At 57.0% G+C, this 17,689-nt stretch overlaps 1 protein-coding gene across 4 annotated transcripts; it reads right to left on the bottom strand.

Moving 5' to 3' along the window:
- Positions 1-380: 380 nt before the first annotated feature.
- SLC43A1 (solute carrier family 43 member 1) lies at positions 381-15,413 on the bottom strand. 4 transcript variants are annotated; one of them, XM_014597147.3, is made up of 15 exons: positions 15,266-15,381; positions 12,718-12,883; positions 11,533-11,737; positions 10,334-10,389; positions 9,990-10,066; positions 6,885-6,977; positions 6,550-6,683; positions 6,144-6,322; positions 5,017-5,163; positions 4,687-4,716; positions 4,015-4,150; positions 3,738-3,879; positions 3,563-3,636; positions 3,015-3,138; positions 381-2,048 (listed from the first exon to the last, which is right to left on the bottom strand). In XM_014597147.3, exons 2-15 carry the CDS (start codon positions 12,869-12,871, stop codon positions 1,854-1,856), a joined length of 1,746 nt encoding a protein of 581 aa, XP_014452633.1. In that variant the 5' UTR covers positions 12,872-12,883; positions 15,266-15,381; the 3' UTR covers positions 381-1,853. The 4 variants fall into 4 exon arrangements, with proteins under 4 accessions (XP_014452633.1, XP_059578420.1, XP_059578421.1 ...); XM_059722437.1 differs by lacking the exon at positions 12,718-12,883 and having other exon boundaries at positions 15,266-15,413; XM_059722436.1 differs by lacking the exon at positions 3,563-3,636 and having other exon boundaries at positions 1,881-2,048; positions 15,266-15,383.
- Between the last annotated feature and the right edge of the window lie 2,276 nt (positions 15,414-17,689).

Here is a 17,689-nt window from a genome sequence, read left to right as displayed (position 1 = left end):
CAAAATCATCTCGCATGCAAAAAAATCAAAACACTGCATTTCACAAATGTCAAAACAAAATGTTTCAACTTTTCTCTCCTATTTTTTCCCCTCTCCAATGTGACAATTTGGCAAAAATAATAAAGGAGAGATTCATTTATTAAATGTTTCTGTGCTGCAGTTTTTACTGACAAAATGTTTCAAGCAAAAAAAAAATCTCCTCAGCTCTGTCCCTTGGTCCCTGTTTATTGGCTAGTTTTTCATCTTTTCCTTCTGACCCCAGTTTTTTTAATAATCTCTTTTGAGGGGCCCTGCTATTGGATTTTGGGAAGTCCCCAGTGAAGTATGACATGGTCTGGAGTGAAACAACAGGTTTTCCAAGGTACAATCAAAACCAAGCCTCATGTTTGCCATTTTATTTCCTATGAAATATACAAGCAGAACAATAAATTAAATCCCTTGCAGGCTAAGGAACACCAGTGATTCTGGACGGGACAGACAAGGGAGCTTACAGAGAAGGGGAAGGGGTCATGGACCCATTCCCACCATTGCCCAGCCAATCCCATTTCTGGCTACCATAGGGTGGCAATATTGCAGAAACAGGCAGGGACTTGCCTGCCACAGTGTCACTGGAAGGTAAACAGTTGCCATGGATGCTGGTGACATTGTTCTCCAAAAGAGTCAAGACTAACCTGGATTATGACTCACTTGGCTAGACCTTCAGTCCTTCCTTTTCTCCCCTCTCAGGAAGCCCTAGGGGAGCTCAGAACCCACTGGCCCGTTATCAGATCTGGTCCACCCTTACCAAGTGATAGTTCTGAATGTAGGAATTTGTTTCTCTATCCCAACCAAGTGAAACACATGAAAAATACGTCCATGTTCTACAGGCATACTGAGCCCCATCCCAGTGGCAGTGGTAGCCCTGTTCTAGAGAGGTGGCTTAAGAAAAATGAGGGGGAAGAGGAGGCACTTGATCAACAATCCAGGCAGGCAGGATGTTGTGGGGTTCCTAAAATAAAGGGAACTTTAGTCACACCTCACTGTTAGCATAACATGACCTACAAGAAAAGGAAACTTTATTGACACCCCAGACAGAGAATGACATTGTACTTCTAAAGAAAAGGGAGACCTTTATCAACACCTCCCTATAAGAAGCACATGGTAACCTATAAGAGGAAACTTTATGGACACCCCTGTGCTGTCTGACAAGGGTAGCCTGCCTTGTCCCTTTTTGAAGTGAAAAATTCACTGATACCTCAGTTGGCAGAGAAGGGGTGTTTAGCAAGGAGTAAGTGCCAATGACAGCACTTTGGGGCATAAAAGACAGAAATGAACTTTATCCCACCCCAGATTTTGGCTAGGAAGAAAGTTTCTCCATCTACGATGTGGGGGAATCACAACCCTTACCCAGCACCTTGCAGTCAACTCCTGGTAAGTGTTACAGGTTATCATCAATATGATTAACATCCAGACCAGAGCTCCTTTCCAATGTGGAGAACTTCATAAGCGAGGCATCCTCTGCGTTGGGGCTCACAGGCTCACCCCATTCTTTGGTTAGCTATTTAAGGCCACGGAGCTTTTTAAAGTACCCTGCAAAAATATATAGATCTCTCTCTCTCTAGATATAGATATATATATATATATATATATATATATATATATATATATATATATATATATAATGGTTAGAAATCTGACGCAGCCTGACTATTTCCATGGCTCCCGTGTACAGAAACCTACAAGTGTTTCTTTTTCCTGCTCTGGGTGTCTCATCCCATCTGCTTGGCAATCGGTTGATGAGCGGATCTGGCATTTTGTTTGCTGTCACCCACGCTCCCCCCCCCCCCCCCCCTTTCCCATCCCCTTTCCTCGGACTATGCTGCAGTGTCGTCAGTGCTCAGCTTGCCATTGGTGGCCACGCTGTCCTTGAGCTTCACTTGAGCCCCTTCGGCCTGGTCTGTGGGGCCTCCTGGAGCAGCCTGGTCACAGAGCAGGGTCCGGCGGAAGTAGCAAAGGTAGCAAGGGAGCAGGAAGCCCAGGAATGAGAAGATGAGGAGACTTAAATTGACCTGAGGAGGGGGAAAGACATGTGGGAGGGATTTTGGAGGGGGGGTAAGGAAAGCAATGATTTCATCTTGCAGCTGAGCTACCCACTCCGTGATTCAACCACCAAAATATGTTTGTTCCCCACCCCTGTTTGATGTGCACAGCATGCTGGGAAAGGGGCCAGCGCAGCAGCCATGTTCTCCTTCCCAGCAGAGCCAGCCCCTCCCAAGTTATGTGGCCTGGCTGGCAAAGCTGCCAGTTGGAGCTGGATGGCAGGCAGGCAGGCAGCCATGATCACTGGAAACTGAGGCGAGGGGGAAGAGTGATGGGGGGAAAGCCCTTCGCCACCCCAGTCCAGCCATTCCTCCACCTGTGCACCCTGTTCCTTCCCCCAGTAAACCATGAGCAGGCAGGTGAGGCTGGGGGCAATCCAGTACAAATCACACACCCTGCCCCTGGCACTGAACATGATCCTCTCCAGTGCAAAGTAATCAATCAACTGGGTGCCACTCCCAGGGCAAATTCTGGGGGCTCTGCAAAGCACCTGCCCCATTAGGGCTAAGGCCATGAGGTGATGACCCACCCCCACCCTGTCCTAGTCCCTGCTCCCATTAGGAAAGGAGTCTGGGCCAAGCAAAGCTCCCCAAAGGCACTGTATGTCTCCACATGACATCTCCACAGGGTGCACATGTGTAAATGTGTCCGTGAGTGCGTGTCAGGGGGTGCGTAAATGTGTTTATGTTGGGGGAGCGGATGTGAGTGTGTGAGATGAATGAATGTGTGGATGCTGGGGATGCATAGGATTGTGTGTATGTGTGTGATTATGTAAAGAGGGAATGTGTATGTGTGGGGGGTGTGCAACTGGCTGTGAGGAGGTATATGTGTGGGGGTTCAGGTATGTGTGTGAAGTCTCCTCCAGCAGGGAACATGAGGAGGACATGAGGTATAGGGGGGTCCCAGGAGGTGCCCAGCTCCAGCCCCTGGCTTACCCAGAAGGGGTTGCCTTGCAGTGGCCCCACCATTGCCATGAACAGTGGCTGCTGGAGCAAGGCAAAGACGGCACTGATGAGTGACTGCAGGCCCGTCAGGGTGCCGAAGTGATTGGATGGATACCTGTCACCAAAGGCCAAGCAGTTAATGAGGGCTCTGCACAGTGGGCATTGTCTCACCCCCTGCGTGAGCCCTAGGAACACCCCTCAACCGATTTCAATGACCCCCTCCAATCCTGCACATGAATGTTTGCATGAGGGAGTGAATATGTGAAAGCATGCAGAGGTGAGGGGAGAAAGACTAGGATAAGGGGGACTGCTACAGGGGCTCGGAAGGGGAAGCTGATTCTGTCCCCTTTCCTTCCCGTGTGACCATCAGTCCTGCCCAATGAAGCTTCCCACCCCAACTTCCATGGCCTACACCACCGGGGGGGGGGGGAGGGGGGGGAAGCAGTACAGGGCAGGCCCCTACGTACAGGGCAGGCCCCAAAACCAGATGCTAGGTGCAATGGGGGAGGAGGGCTGGGCATGGGTGCAGAACAACTCACACAGCAGCATAGAGGCCCCCACAGGCAGAGTGGAAGAACCCTCGCACCATGGTGTGCAGCACAAAGGTCAGGAACTGTTGGGAGAGGATGGGTCAGAGTAGGTGGAGGGGGAGAAGGGCAGACCAGGGGCATGGCTGCAAGCAGGGGGAGGCATGGGGAGCATGACAGGAGTTACCTGCAAAGGCAGATTGTCAATGAGACAGGTGACACCGAAGCCCACAAGTAGTATGTTGGTGAAAGTGAAAGCACGGATGGCATTGGTGAGCTTCTGCACCTTACAGTACCGGGGCTTGGCCGCTGGCTTTTTCGGCCCGGCCCTGTGAACAGCAGGAAATATGTCAACCCACAGCTCGCAGAGGCTGTGCACCCAAGGCACAATGGCCAGGACCACCCAGTGAGACCCATGCCCAGCACCAGGGTGCCCACATACAGGTGCATACGTGTGTTCTCACCCTGATGCTCTGTCCCCAGAGCCCAGCGGGCTGTCCACACAGTCCTTTATGTGCCAGTCCATCACGTAGCCAATGAAGGGGCAGGTGAAGAGGCAGAGCAACTGCATGACCCCAAAGATGGAGGAGTAGATGGCCACTGCTCAGAAGGGAAAGCGGGGAGAGTGTGAGAGCCCTACACCAGGGCCTGCCCCATGGTGAGGGAGGCATACCCCACTCTACCCAGATGGAGACAGCTCTGCCCACTACAGAGAGCACTGCCCCACAAGGAGAGCACTGCCCATATGGGTATCCCCAAATTCATACCCCATCCCACTGGGGCGAGCCCACATGCATACTCCACCTACAGCGCAAGGGAGGAAAGCTGGTGCCTCATCCTGCCCCACAGTGGAATCCTGTGCCCAGGCCTCACTTCCCCAGGGCTGGATCCACCCCACAAGGAGACACTTTCCTTGCCAACATGGTGCAAAGGGGGACAACCTGTCCACCACCCCGCAGGGGAGACCCTACTTCAGCCCCTCCTTCTCATCTCTCAAAGGCTCTGTGCTGGGCCAGGGGCTCCCCCAGGGCTGCTCACATAACCACCTGTCCTGCCCCCTCAAGGGGGAGCCAGCAGCCCAGAAGTACAGGGTGCAGACCTCTCCCCCCACTCCGTGCTCACGCCCAGGGTCCTACCTATGTGCTCCGCCTCCTCCTGCAGGTTTTCTGACACCGCAGCATCCAGAAAAGAGACACGGGGTAAGTGGAGGGTCACTCCCCTGCTCCCATCTGCCACCCCTCCCCGCGCGCAACACCCACCCAAGATCTAGACCCCTGTGCCCCTGTACACACTGGAGAGAGGTGGGCCCCTTCCCCAAACACACCCAAGCCCCTACCCCCAAAAGTAACACAGGATGCAGGAGCCCTCCACAGCCCCTCCAGCAACCCCCCATCTATCTTGTCAAATGCCCCAATAACTCCTTACCCACAAGGCCCAGCCCCCCCCCCCCCGGCTCATACTCTCACCATCTTTGCTGCCACCGGTGACCTGGAACTCTAGCATCTTGTTCATGGCGGCCATGTAGAAGATGATGCGCAGCTGGGTCATGCCCATGGTGATCAGGCTCCACAGGAAGATGGGGGAACAGACGCTGCGGCGGAAGGGGACTGAGCCTACAGCACAGACGAGAGCTATTAACATGGTATCTGCCCCTGCCCCCAGATGCCCCAGTTCCACCCCATGGGGTGACTCCCTTCACCCCCACTTCTTCCTATCTGTGGGAGCTCACTACTCCGGCTGGACTCATGAGTTCTGTCCCAGTGCTGAGAAAGGGGTGCAGTGTGTTGGGTTATAGTGTAGGGGGCTCGAAGACAGGACCCCTGCGGGTGTCCATGGGCTGGCCCTGCCTCCCCAAGTAGCTCAGCTCCTCCTGTGGGTCAAGACCTCCTGGGGAAAGGGCAGCATGATCCAGCCCAGGAACTGTAGGTCCATGCCATGGGAAGTGCAGCTTCAGGCACCTGTCAGCAGGTGGAGCCAGAGCCCAAACAGAGCCACCAGCCTGGGCAGCCAGACTGATGCAAGAGTTACTTGGGCTTACAGGGTGCAGCTGCTGAAGCAGGGGCTACAGCTGACATGGGACACTCCCCACCCCTGCCCTCAGACACACTGCGGCACCCTCCCACCCTGCAGCCCTGGGGCTGACAATCCTCAAACAAACATGGGTACAGACACCTCTCCCTCATGCCCCGTTTCCCCAGGGAAACCCAGAACCTCTTACACCCCATCCCAACAGGGGGGACCCTGACACACTGCACCCCACACACCTGCCCCCCCCATCCTGCCCCCGTGTGCCATCTAGTGGTGCTCTGGACACCCAAAGCCCCCCACACTGCCCTCCATTGCTGGCCTGGCTTGCCTGGGCACTCTGCACCCATCATGCCCACTGTGGGATACTGACCCACACACCCTGCTGGGGAGTGTTCCTCCCCACACACCCTGCTACTCAAACCCTGCCCTGGACACACAGAGCCCAGCAGGGGCTCTGCTGGATGCTCTGGATGCTGTGGTATCACTGCTGCAGGGCACCTCAACCAGAGCTGCCCTGATCCCCCAGCCCTGATGCGGTTTCTCTAAGGTCCAGCCAGGCACATACGTTCAGTAGGTGCCGTGTCCCCGTGGCACAGGTCCTGCGTGGAGGGATACAGTGCCTTGCCCTCCTTCAGTGATGTCTCCTTCTGGCTGAGGCGGTGCCCTACAGTGGTGACATGGGTGTAGAAGCGGTCACCAGTCACTTTGTGGTCCAGCGCCAGCCCACTCAGCTTGATCTTCTTTCTGTTTGGGGGCAGGGTGGGGTGAAGACAGCTAATGCCTCCACCCATCTCAGCCAACCCACAACCCGCCCCCCCACTAGGGACACCAACCATGGCCACCCCACAGCACCCTCTTCCCCACTGGGGACATTGGTCCCTGTTGGAAGAGCCTGGGACTAGAGTATGGAGAACTTCCACATAGCCACTGTTCCTGCCCTGCTCCCCACAGCACCCCTTGTGCTCACGCACGTGTAGCTGGCCTCCTCAGGTGCTGGGAAGGACTCCTTGGGCCAGTTGAGGAAGCAGTTGAGGAAGATGAGACAGGCCAGGCCTGCCCAGGTCAGCATGATGGAAATGAAGGAGATGCCCACATCATAAATCAGCTGGAGGGGGCAGAGCAGGGGGTCAGGGGCATGGGCACAGCCAACCGGGTGGGGCTGGCTGGCATCCTGGGCCTTGTTTGCCTGGCGCAGCCCTGCCCCTGAAGGGAGGGCTTTCTGACCCCTCCATCAGCTGCCTGGGGTGTGGGAGTTGGGAGTAGGATCTGACCCTGCGTCCCCTCCCCCCATCTCACTGCTCTGTACCTTGACTCCAGGGAAGGTGACAGCCGAGGAGGCATAGGAGCCGATCATGAGAGCCATGAAGGTGGAGCGCAGGTTCCCAAACATATTGGGCAGCTGGGGAGGATGCAGAGGTTAGGGTAGTGCTGGGGAGGGGAGAAGACCCAGCAAGGGAACAGCCCCTGCCCATCCCCCACCCCATCCTGAGCCCATCTGCATTACCCCCTTCCCCCAATGGCCTTCCCCCAACCAAGCCCAGGCAAGGCCTGAGGGATACGAAACTCCAGCTAAGGGGGCCCAGACCCACTCAGGTGTGGGGAGGGGGTCACCCAGGGGGGAGGGGATGCTTTGGAGCGGGGTCCCAGGAAGGAAGCACTTTTGAGAGGGGTGGAAAGATGCAGAACCATGTCTCCTCCTGCCCAAAGAAGGTGTCCTGGATACAGTCTGGGTCCCATTAGGGCAGTAACAGAGCAGTGGGGGCAGATTTGGGCTCCCATCTGCTCCAGCCCAGCCACTCTTCCATAAAACCAGAGCCACAGTCCACCTGTGGAGCAGTGTATGGGGTGGAGGAAGGACCGTAGCTGAAATCTAGCATCTCCTCAGGATCCCAGCACTGAGCAGAGCCAGGGCCACAGTGTGAGGGTAGTGTGGGGGATAAGACAATCATGGCAGGGACCCCACCCCCAGCAGTCAGGCTGTGTTGTGGATAGGGTGGCCATCGCAGAGGACAGTCTAGGTGTCCTCTGTTCTCTATTGATATGAAACCGGACACCTTTATGTCCTCTATTTTCCTCTTGAAGAGAAAAATAGAGGACATAAAGGTGTGGGGTTTCATAGCAATAGAGGACAGAGTAGCAGAAAACCAGAACATCCTCTATGATGGCCACCCTAGTTGTGGGAGTGGTCCCCTGTGTGGGAGAAGCAAAGCCAGCTCCTCTCCCCCTGTGATCCCCCCTGCAGGGCACCTTGGCTTAGTAAACAAACACTGCAGCACTGGTGCACAGCCAGAATCAGCACCTGCCCTGGCAGGGAGGCTGGTAGGGGCGTGGCACACCCCCTGCCTTCCTGTTGGCTGTCCCTAGCCTGCATCATAGGCAGGGGGAGGGCTGCCTGGGTGCCCTGTAACCCCTTGTGCACTGGGAGGAGAAATCACCTCCTCAGAGGTGAACCCAACCCTGCCCCTCCCACACCTGCTCTGCAGGCCCAGCACAGCTCTCCCCTCCCTGAGCCCCCAGCCCTGTGCTATGGCCCCTGCTCCTTTTCCAGCCCCAGGCTCCAAGGGGTATACCAATCTCAATGCCAAGGTCACCTGCTGCTCTGGCACAAGTCCCCTTTTGGAACCCAGAACAGTCTGTGACACGCATGCAGTCCTACACACCCATCCCTCTACCCCTTCAGGGAGCCAGCCGCACACATGCCCATGCGCCTTCCACTGGACGTGACCTCTGCATGACACCCCTGCCAGCAATTCCAGACAGACTGGCCTGGCCCAACCTGCTCTGGGGAGTCACTGAGGACTAGCCCCTCCAACCACCCCCTCCACCCCCATGGAAATGTCATCCCTGTCAACCGCCCTCTTTGCCATGTGCCCAAGGCAGCAGCATCGACAGGTGCACCCCCTGCCCCAGCTCTGAAGTCAGTGTCCAGACCCAAGCACTTAGCAAAAGGTCTCTCCTGTAAGGGGCTTTGCAATGCAGGCCACTGCCCAGCCATGCGAACAGGACCATGCAGGGTCCACAAGCACTGACTATGCCAGTGCAGCACCCAAAGCAGCACAAACCATGGAAGGGAAAAAAGCAGCTTCCAGCTGGGCACAGGGCAAGTGCCCAGGCTGGGCCGTGGCCATGGGGAAATGTATATATGATGATGGGGCACCCCCATTCCCAGGGTGAGACCATGCTGCATTATGCTGAAGGGAGAGACAGTCACACCCCCAGCAAGACCAAGCACTGATATATGCGGTAGAGATTTCACCATCCCCTGCCACACACTCCCACAATCCCTCCCCTAGGTACACACACACAAAGCAGACTCCATTCCCCCACCACATGCACAGAAGAGACTTCTTCACTTGACACACAGCTCCCGCAAATACACACACATGCAGGCACGCAGAAGACTGCCACCACACACATCGGCAGAACAGACTCTCTCAACATATACAGAACTCCCTCTAAAACATACCATTTCCTCATAAATACGCATATGCAATCATGCGCAGAGGACGCCCTCCATCACACATGCGTGAGACTCTCCACGCAGACACACACACAAAGAGTCCAACCCCCAGAGCAAAGGGACTCGATGTACAGCCTAGAGACACAAAGATACCCAGGAAGGAGACCTCTTCCCACACAAAGGTCCAGAGACACCCCTACTCCAAAACCCTAGGCTGACAGTCCACACCAGCACACTCAGAACAACACTTCCTTACACACACAGACCCCCAAGGATGGGGCTGTGCCACTCAGGCAAGAGGGTCCCATACCTCCCCCATACCTACCTCTGGCCAATCTCCACAGCCCAGTGATGTGCAGCCTGTCTCCCTCCCTCTCCCTACCTCAATGGCAGCTTCTCTTTACACCTCTGCCCAGGCTGCCTTGGACAGACAGACACAGCAAGCCCATTGGAAGCCCAAAAAGGAGTCATGGGGTCAGAAAAATGAGCAGAGAAGGTCAAGCCAGCAAAGCTTAAATCCCACAGGAGCCAGGCCTTCCCCAGCTTGGACTAGGCAGACATCCCGGTCTTCTCCTTCTAGTGCACAGACTTAAACTGCCCTGGGCTGTTACAGGGGAGTCATATGTCTGGATTGGCCCGTTACGGCATGCCAAGGGTTAAGTGCTCCCTCCCCACCTTGATCCCCCTGTTTTGCAGCAGGGACAAACTAGCCCTAAACCGCCTGACCAAGTCCTGCCCATGTCAGGCCTCTGCCCCCAATATCCTACTAGTGGGTGCTGGTCACTGCTTGCAGGGATGGAGGTAAAACTCTGCCACCAGACTCAGGGCCTGGAAATCACTAGCCCAGGGTAGGACAGGAATGAGGAGGCCATCACCAAACCCAGGGCATGGAGAGACCCAGCCTCCTGCCACACTGCCACCCATCCCCCCAGGGCACAAAAAGCCACTCACCGTGAGGGAGGTGAAGGTCAGGCAGATACCCCCGAACCCATTCAGGGAGAGGCCCAGGAAAATCAGTGGGGACAGAACTGGGGGGAGAATGGGAAAGTGGGAGGTGAGGATGAGCAGTAGGGGTGGTGGTGATGAAAACAGCTGGAGGTAACAGCTGAGTGAGGCAGGGCAATGCACATAGGTGGTCTCCCTGGGAGAACCAATGGCACAGGAAAGGGAGAAGGTGAGGAATGGGGAAGGAAGACTTCAACCCAGGTGGCTGAGCAGTAGCAGGGGAAGGGGTGGGTGGCCAGGGCTGCAGGGGCTGGTAGGCACTGGGGGATGGGGCATTCACCTAACCTCACCTTGGGGCTTGTAGGCAGCCAGGGCCATCAGGGCACAGGAGATAGCAAAGCTGGAGCTGCAGAGACACAGAACAATCAGACACCCAGAGACTCCCCAGCCTACCTCAGACCTGGGCACCTCTCTGCAGCCCTGGGCTTGGTGCTCCTGAGACAGGGACCAGCAGCCTGAAACTCCCACACAGGTGGTAGTGACACCTGCCTTCTGCCCAGTAGCCCAGCAGTGAGTGCACCAGCCCAGGAAGTGGGAGACCTGGGCTCTAGATCCCCTCAGGCTGAGGGCCTTTAAACCCTCATCTCACACCTCTAAAGGAAGCACTCTCACCCCAAGCTATGGTACAGGCTGGCTGAGGCCTCAGCTCACCATCCTGCTGATGTTTGGCTAGGGGCAGGTACGAATGCAAGAGCCTGGGGCCAAAATGAGCTAGCAAATAGGAGCCTGATTGGGTAGCTCAGGGAGGGGGCCCTACCCTGGATGAGGGGAGACTTGGGTCATTGCATAAAATGCACGAACAATTGCAAAGCAGAAGCAGAGTCCTGACCTCCCCTTCCCAGGGCCACAAAGCTAGGCCCCTGCTTGCTTGCTGTTCTGGCCCATAGCTCATAGCTGCCCAACTACAGCAGGAGGGGCAGGGGAGAGCCCCCAGTTTAACCTAGCCCATGGCCAGGAGGTCAGAGCACTTTCTTGGAAGCGGGAGTTGAGGGTTGGGTCCCCTCAGGCAGACAGGACCTACAACCCAGGTTTCCTGCTCCCTGGGTGACTGCTCCAAGCACTGAGCTACCAGGCACAAAGTGGGTAATCCCTTCCCCAGTGCTGTCAGTCAGCATTGGGAGGGCTCAAAGGCCCCTGCCATCAGCCAGTAGGCTCAGGCACAAAGAAGCCTGGTCTATAAATCCCAAAGAGGCATACTTGGGATGTTTGCACCCAGACCTCAGCTAGGTCAGGTGGGTATCCTGGGAGCAGAATGCAGATGCCTGAGCTAGCTGCCCCAGAAGCCCCGGTGACCACAGGGTCTCCGTAAGTGGGGGCACTTGGATTCCACCTCAGTGTCTGGGGGTCGTGGAAATCCTGCCCTGCACCCAGGGGACCTCCCACCCCACAGGCACCTGCTCTACACCTCACTCCCTCCCAGGCACCAACAATCCCTGCCCTCTCCCCTACCCCCCACCCAGCAGCTTTGCCGTCCCCCACTGTGCGATACCTGCCAAGGAGACGCAGGGGCCGTGGGCCCAGTTTGTCCATGAGTACCCCCAGTGGCAGGGTGGCTGCGCTGAGCAGGAAGGAGCCAATGGTGAAGCCCAGGTTCAGCATCTCCTCCTGCTCCACACAGCTGGGCCAGTGGAAGGCAAGTGGCCTGGCCCTGGACCCTGTGCTGAGGTTGGCGTGGGCCTCGGTGGCATTCTCATCTGCATAAGACCCGCACAGTCATGCACTCCAGCACCAAACAGCACTGTCCCACCACCCCTCCAAGATGGCACTTTCACAGCCCTGGGGTGGGGCCTGCTGGGGAGGGTGACATTCTGGGGTGGACTGATGGGTGACGGGACCTGGGTATGGCAGGGCTGGGGTCCTGCTAGGGAACAGGGCAAGAAGATTTTTGGGATGGGGCAGGGGGAGAAGGGGCTGTCAGCTGTGCTGGAGTCTCCTGAAGGGACAAAAGGGTTTTGGAAGGGTAGGCAAGTGCTGTCAGAAAAGGGGTAAGGGTCTCTTGAGAGGGGTAGTGGGTGAGCAAAAGACTCCAGCCCCCCAATTCCCTTGGCTGAAAGGGCTTGGCCTGATCCCCATCCTCATGGGCCGGCATCCAGACCCATAGGGTCAGTGCAGCTTCCCTGGGGCAAGTCACCACACACAGGGTCCCTTCTGGGGACATGCCCCAGGGCAGTCCTGAATTGATATGGCGGGGGAGGGGGGGAGAGGAAGGGGTGGGGGAGGAAGGAGGCTTTCCTGAAAGAGAGGGAGACTCATGACGCAAAGGAAGAAACTTTCTGGCCCCACAGACCTGTCTGTCTGCCCCTCCCTCTGTTGGTGTGTCTGTCTTTAATCTGGGCAGAGTAGCTTGGGCTCCAACAAACATACCCATTCCCTAGCAGGCTCCCTGCTGCCCCGCCTGGGATGAGGGAGGAAGAGGCCTAAAGTAGCCTGGGTGGTCTGGGGAGGTGCATGGCTTGCAGGGCCCTAGCTGTGCCAGCCCCCCTGAAGGAGGTGGGAACCAAAGAGTCATATGCAGTGCAAGGAGGGCGCAGCCAGGGTCCCCCAGCACTGTTCCTTCAGCCCCACCCCTGCAACCAGCTCCTCCCCATCCCAGTTGCCCTTCTTGCTTTTCTTGTTAGCCCTACCCTTCTCTGGCAGGGCACTGCCCGCTTTCCCATGGGCCTGGGGCTCTCACCTGTGCAGAGGTGGGAGTAGAAGCCCTCGTGTTTGAGCATGATGAGCAAGGAGCCCCAGCCCAGCAGCACGGCAGAGAAGAAGAGATTCTCCAGCACAGCGGTGCATGCCATCCACCAACGCCGGTGGTATGCCTGCTGTAGTGTTGGCGCCATCCTGCACACCGCCTGGCAACACATAGCACTGTATCACCACCTGGGGAAAGCCCCTGGCACTGAGCACCCACCCTCATTCCAGGCACTGCCCTGCAGCAGGGGGAGGGCTGGGGTGCCACAGCCCTGCAATACTGCAGGCCTGTGAGGGAAGCAGGACCAGGGTGGGACTCCTCCCAGTAAGAAGCAGAGCTCCAGTGCTAGCCATTCCTGCCTTGGAATGTTGTGGGTGATCATGTCAGCCCCAGGAAGAGCCCAGGATGGGAGAGAACAGGTTTCACCAAGCAAAGCTAAGGACAGCCTTCAAGGCTGCCAACCTGGCAGCCTGGAGGAAAGCTGGGCAGATTGACATCTGAACTGGACACAACTGGAGGCAGAGCATTATCTGTGCATGGCCCCCACCTAAGAAAACAGAGGAAGGGAAGCCCTTGCCTAGGCCCTGGCTCTCAACACAGTTAGAGCAAAACTGGTTCTTTAGCCGGTGAAACCCTCTTCCTCCCCGCCTTTCTCAGCCCCACCACTTCCACTCCTGCACACTCTTCCTTCATTTTACCCCTCTCCCTACCCGTGTGTGAGCCTCCTCCAATGTCACTTTGGCTCTACCATTTTCATGCCAGTCCCTATCCATCCCACATGACCCCTCTCACCTTCTGTCCTTGGTCCCATCCACCCTCCTGCTTCCAAACAAAGGTCAGGTGCTGCAAGGCCCCCTTGTGCTCTCTCCCCACTGGAGTGGCCAAGCAGTACCCCATTGCCTCAGTGTCTGAGCACTAAACTATCACTAGTGCCTGGGGCTGAGGAGGGCTCAGAGTAGGTGGGCCCAGGAGTAGCTAAGTGAGTTATCCAAGGTCACTCAAGGAGGTGGTGGCAGAGCAAGGGCTGAGCCCTATGCTACCCACCAGACCATTCTCCCTCTCCTCCTTCCCGATACACAGGGATCGGGAGGAATCACAGGTAACGGGGCAAAGCCACACTTGGGTGATGTTCTACAGGACCTGCCCTGTCCTGTCCAAACAGGAGTTGGGAGGAGGTCCCCAGGCAGGCAGCTTCATGAGCCTGCATGTCTGCCAACCACACACAACACCTGTACAGGATCCAACAGGCCCAAGGACAGCCAGGGACACACCAGCCAGGGAGAGGGACAGCCACTGTGACACTGCTCAGCTCCTCCTACAATAGGACAGGCTGGTACGAGGAACACTGGGTTCTTCATGGTGTATTCCAGCCAGGCCCTGGCAGGGGAAACGCCACGTATCTGGGTCCATGATGGCAGTTTTCCTTAGGCGCTCCTGGGGATAACTGTTTTTCTGGCATGGTTTAGTACCTGCCGAGGTGTTGAGGCTTAATGACCATTTTATGGAAATAGGAGGCTCCCCCCTAGCTCACTCCTGCAGCCATATGGCTGAGGGCAGGAGAAACTTGGGGGCATCTGAACCCCAAGCCTCCAGGGTGCCTGCCAAAAGATGCTGAAAATATCTGAAGCCCCTGGTGGGGGTGGAGGATGTTTGCTGATTGTAGGGCCATTTATGGTTCTGGACTGACTCATGGATTTGGACTTAATTTGGCTGGAAACACAAAAAACTTCTTTTAAAAAAGTATCCCAGCCAGGTCCAACCCAGGGCACTGCCAGCTGTGGGAAACAGGTGCCTGGAGACAGGACCTGCAGCACTGAGAAGGGGGGGGGGGCATGTGACACTGGTGATAAGGGAGGCTGAGGGGAAGTGGCAGGGGACTTTGGCAGGGACGCATCCTCAGTGAGAGCCGGATCTGGGGAGGACAACAGCATGGGGTGGAGCCAGGACCCCTTCTCCCAGGATGTTTGCTGCAATGTGGCCACAGCCTGCCCCACACAGGCTGGCTCCCACCTCCCCTTTCCACAGCTGCCACTTTTCCCAGCTGGTGTCTGCCAGTGGGTCCCACACAGCTGTGCAGCACTCTGGAGAACCCCCAGGACCGTCCCTATGTGCCCTTCTCCCCACAGTGCCCCCAGGGCCGCCAATGCTTGGCTCCCCCCACCTCCCTGCACCGCCTGCCCCGCGCCAGGAATAGTCCTGCACGGCTCCGCCGGTGCCTGCCAGGCCGAGCAGCCCTGCCACGTGGACTCTCGGCAGGGCGCAGCCCACCCGGGGCCCTGCACATCACATACACAGGGACACGCGCGCGCACACACACGGGTGCGCGTGTGACACTCCAGTCCGACCCGCCTGCTGCTGCCCCAGAAACTCCCTCCCCCCACACACACACTTCTAGACACGTCCGGTGCGCGGGTGCTCTCTTGGCGCGAGCGAGTGCGCGGGCCGCCCGGATCCCGGCCCTGCGGGCACGTTACACGCGCGCTGCCCTCCCCTTACACGCGCACCCCTCGCACGCCGACGGCCCCCGGCCCCTCACACTCACCCTGCGCCCCGCTGGGGGCCAGGAGCAGGCGGGCGGGGCCGGGCGCGGGGGTCTGGCCGGGCGCTCGGGCGTGTGCGCGGGGCCGGCCGCGTGTGAGGAAGCGCCGGCGGCGGCGCTTTATAAGGACTTTCCTCCGCGCGCCGGGGCGTGTGCGCGGACGGGGGGGGGGCAGCGCTGGGGCCCGCCCCCTGCCCCGGGCTACCCCATGCCGCGCCGCGCCGCGCCTCGCCGGGCCGGGCCGGGCCGGGGCAGGTGCGGGTCCGTGGGCACCCGGCAGCTCTGTCCCGGCGCTGGCCCCCAGGATCAAAGCTGCCGGGAAGGGGTCCTGAGACAAGGGGTGGAGGGGGGCTCAGGTAGCATGCAGGCCAGGACGCCACAGAGCCAGGCCCTGGCACCGTCAGGCTAATAGAGGGGGCTGTTATGAGCAGAGCCTCTTGCATGGGAGACGGGGTCGCCACCCCGCTCCCCAAATGAAAGGTTGTTACCAAGGAATAAGACAAGCTAAAGAGACCGGGTTTCACTGGAAATGTCTCAAAGTGGCACGTCGTCTCGTGTCTCGAGTACATCGCCCTGAATAAGGAGCTGGAGTGAGGCTGGGATGATGGGGCACAATCCTTTTTGGGTCACCCCAGACCAGTCTCCACCACCAGAGGACTTTGTTGAAAACTTCGGAGAAGGGCGGTGCCTCACCAGAAGCTTGGTTTTTGCATGCCAACCTGCCAACCGACAGCCACCCAGGCCCGTGTGCTAGCTACGTAGCACCGAATAAGGAACTGATCTGGGGATGGGGTTGTGGATGCACAGTCTTTTGGGGCTGCCACAAAACATGCATCTCTGCTACTGGGAGACTCTCCCAAGGAAGCCTGATCAAGGCGCTGCCCCACTCAAAGCTTGGCTTTTGGTTGCCAGCCTGCCTGTAATGTACAGTGCCCTGAATAAGGAACTGTGTTTGGGCTGGGATTGGGGGTGAAAATCCTTTTCGGGTCACCCCAAACCACACATCACCACCACCAACAGGCTCCTGAAGAAGCCTGGGCATAGATTCATAGATGTTAGGGTGGGAAGGAACCTCAATAGATCATCGAGTCCGACCCCCTGCATAGGCAGGAAAGAGTGCTGGGTCTAGATGACCCCAGCTAGATGCTTATCTAACCTCGTCTTGAAGACCCCCAGGGTAGGCAAGAGCACCACCTCCCTTGGGAGCCCATTCCAGACCTTGGCCACTGCAGTGCGTCCTTGACTAATCGCCTGAGTTCATTGAAATCAGCTTTCCTAAAGTCTAGCACTTTCACCATACTAGTTACCTTACCCACTCGACGTCTTATGGTGAATTCTATTATTAGGTGATCACTGTCCCCCAGATGGCTACTAATCTGTAGGTCCCCTACCATGTCATCCCCCATTGCCAATACCAGATCCAGTAAGGCATTCCCCCTAATGGGACTGTGTACCTCCTGTGTCAGGTGGAGGTCCTGTACACAGGTTAGAAACCTGTGTGAACAGTGGGACTTTGCCGTCTGCGTCTCCCAGCAGATGTCTGGGTAGTTTAGGTCCCCCATAACTACCGCCTCCTTAGCTTTTATGGTCTCCAAGAGCTGCCTCAGGAGCCCCGAATCTATTTCTTCCCCTTGGTGTGGGGGTCTGTAGCAGACCCCTACCACCAAATCCCTTTCTCCTTGCCCCCCATGTAGCCTAACCCACAATCCTTCTACTTCCTCATCCTTGGATTCCGTCTTGATGAGGGTTGATGTATATCGCTCATTGACATAGAGCACAACCCCTCCCCCTTTTTTCCCCACCCTGTCCTTTCTGTACAATCTATAACCCTCAATATGTACTGCCCAGTCGTGGGACGAATCCCACCAGGTTTCTGTTAGCCCTACTAAGTCATAGCTGTTTTGTGCAAGCAGGAGCGCTAGTTCATCCTGCTTGTTCCCCATGCTCCTAGCATTAGTATAGATGTTAGGGTCAGAAGGGACCTCAATAGATCATCGAGTCTGACCCCCTGCATAGGCAGGAAAGAGTTCTGGGTCTAGATGACCCCAGCTAGATGCCTATCTAACCTCCTCTTGAAGACCCCAGGGTAGGGGAGAGCACCACCTCCCTTGGGAGCCCATTCTAGACCTTGGCCACTCAAACTGTGAAGAAGTTCTTCCTAATGTCCAGTCTAAATCTGCTCTCTGCTAGCTTGTGGCCATTATTTCTTGTAACCCTCGGGGGTGCCTTGGTGAATAAAACCTCACCAATTCCCTTCTGTGCCCCCGCGATGAACTTATAGGCAGCCACAAGGTCGCCTCTCAACCTTCTCTTGTGGAGGCTGAAGAGGTCCAGGTGCCCCAGTCTCTCCTCATAGGGCTTGGCCTGCAAGCCCTTAACCATATGAGTGGCCCTTCTCTGGGCCCTCTTCAAGTTATCCACATCCCT

Source organism: Alligator mississippiensis, chromosome 2 (assembly GCF_030867095.1).
Source record: "Alligator mississippiensis isolate rAllMis1 chromosome 2, rAllMis1, whole genome shotgun sequence".
Taxonomy (NCBI): domain Eukaryota; kingdom Metazoa; phylum Chordata; order Crocodylia; family Alligatoridae; genus Alligator; species Alligator mississippiensis.
Note: the sequence above shows the minus strand (reverse complement) of the source record. Positions and strands in the feature narration are given on the sequence as shown.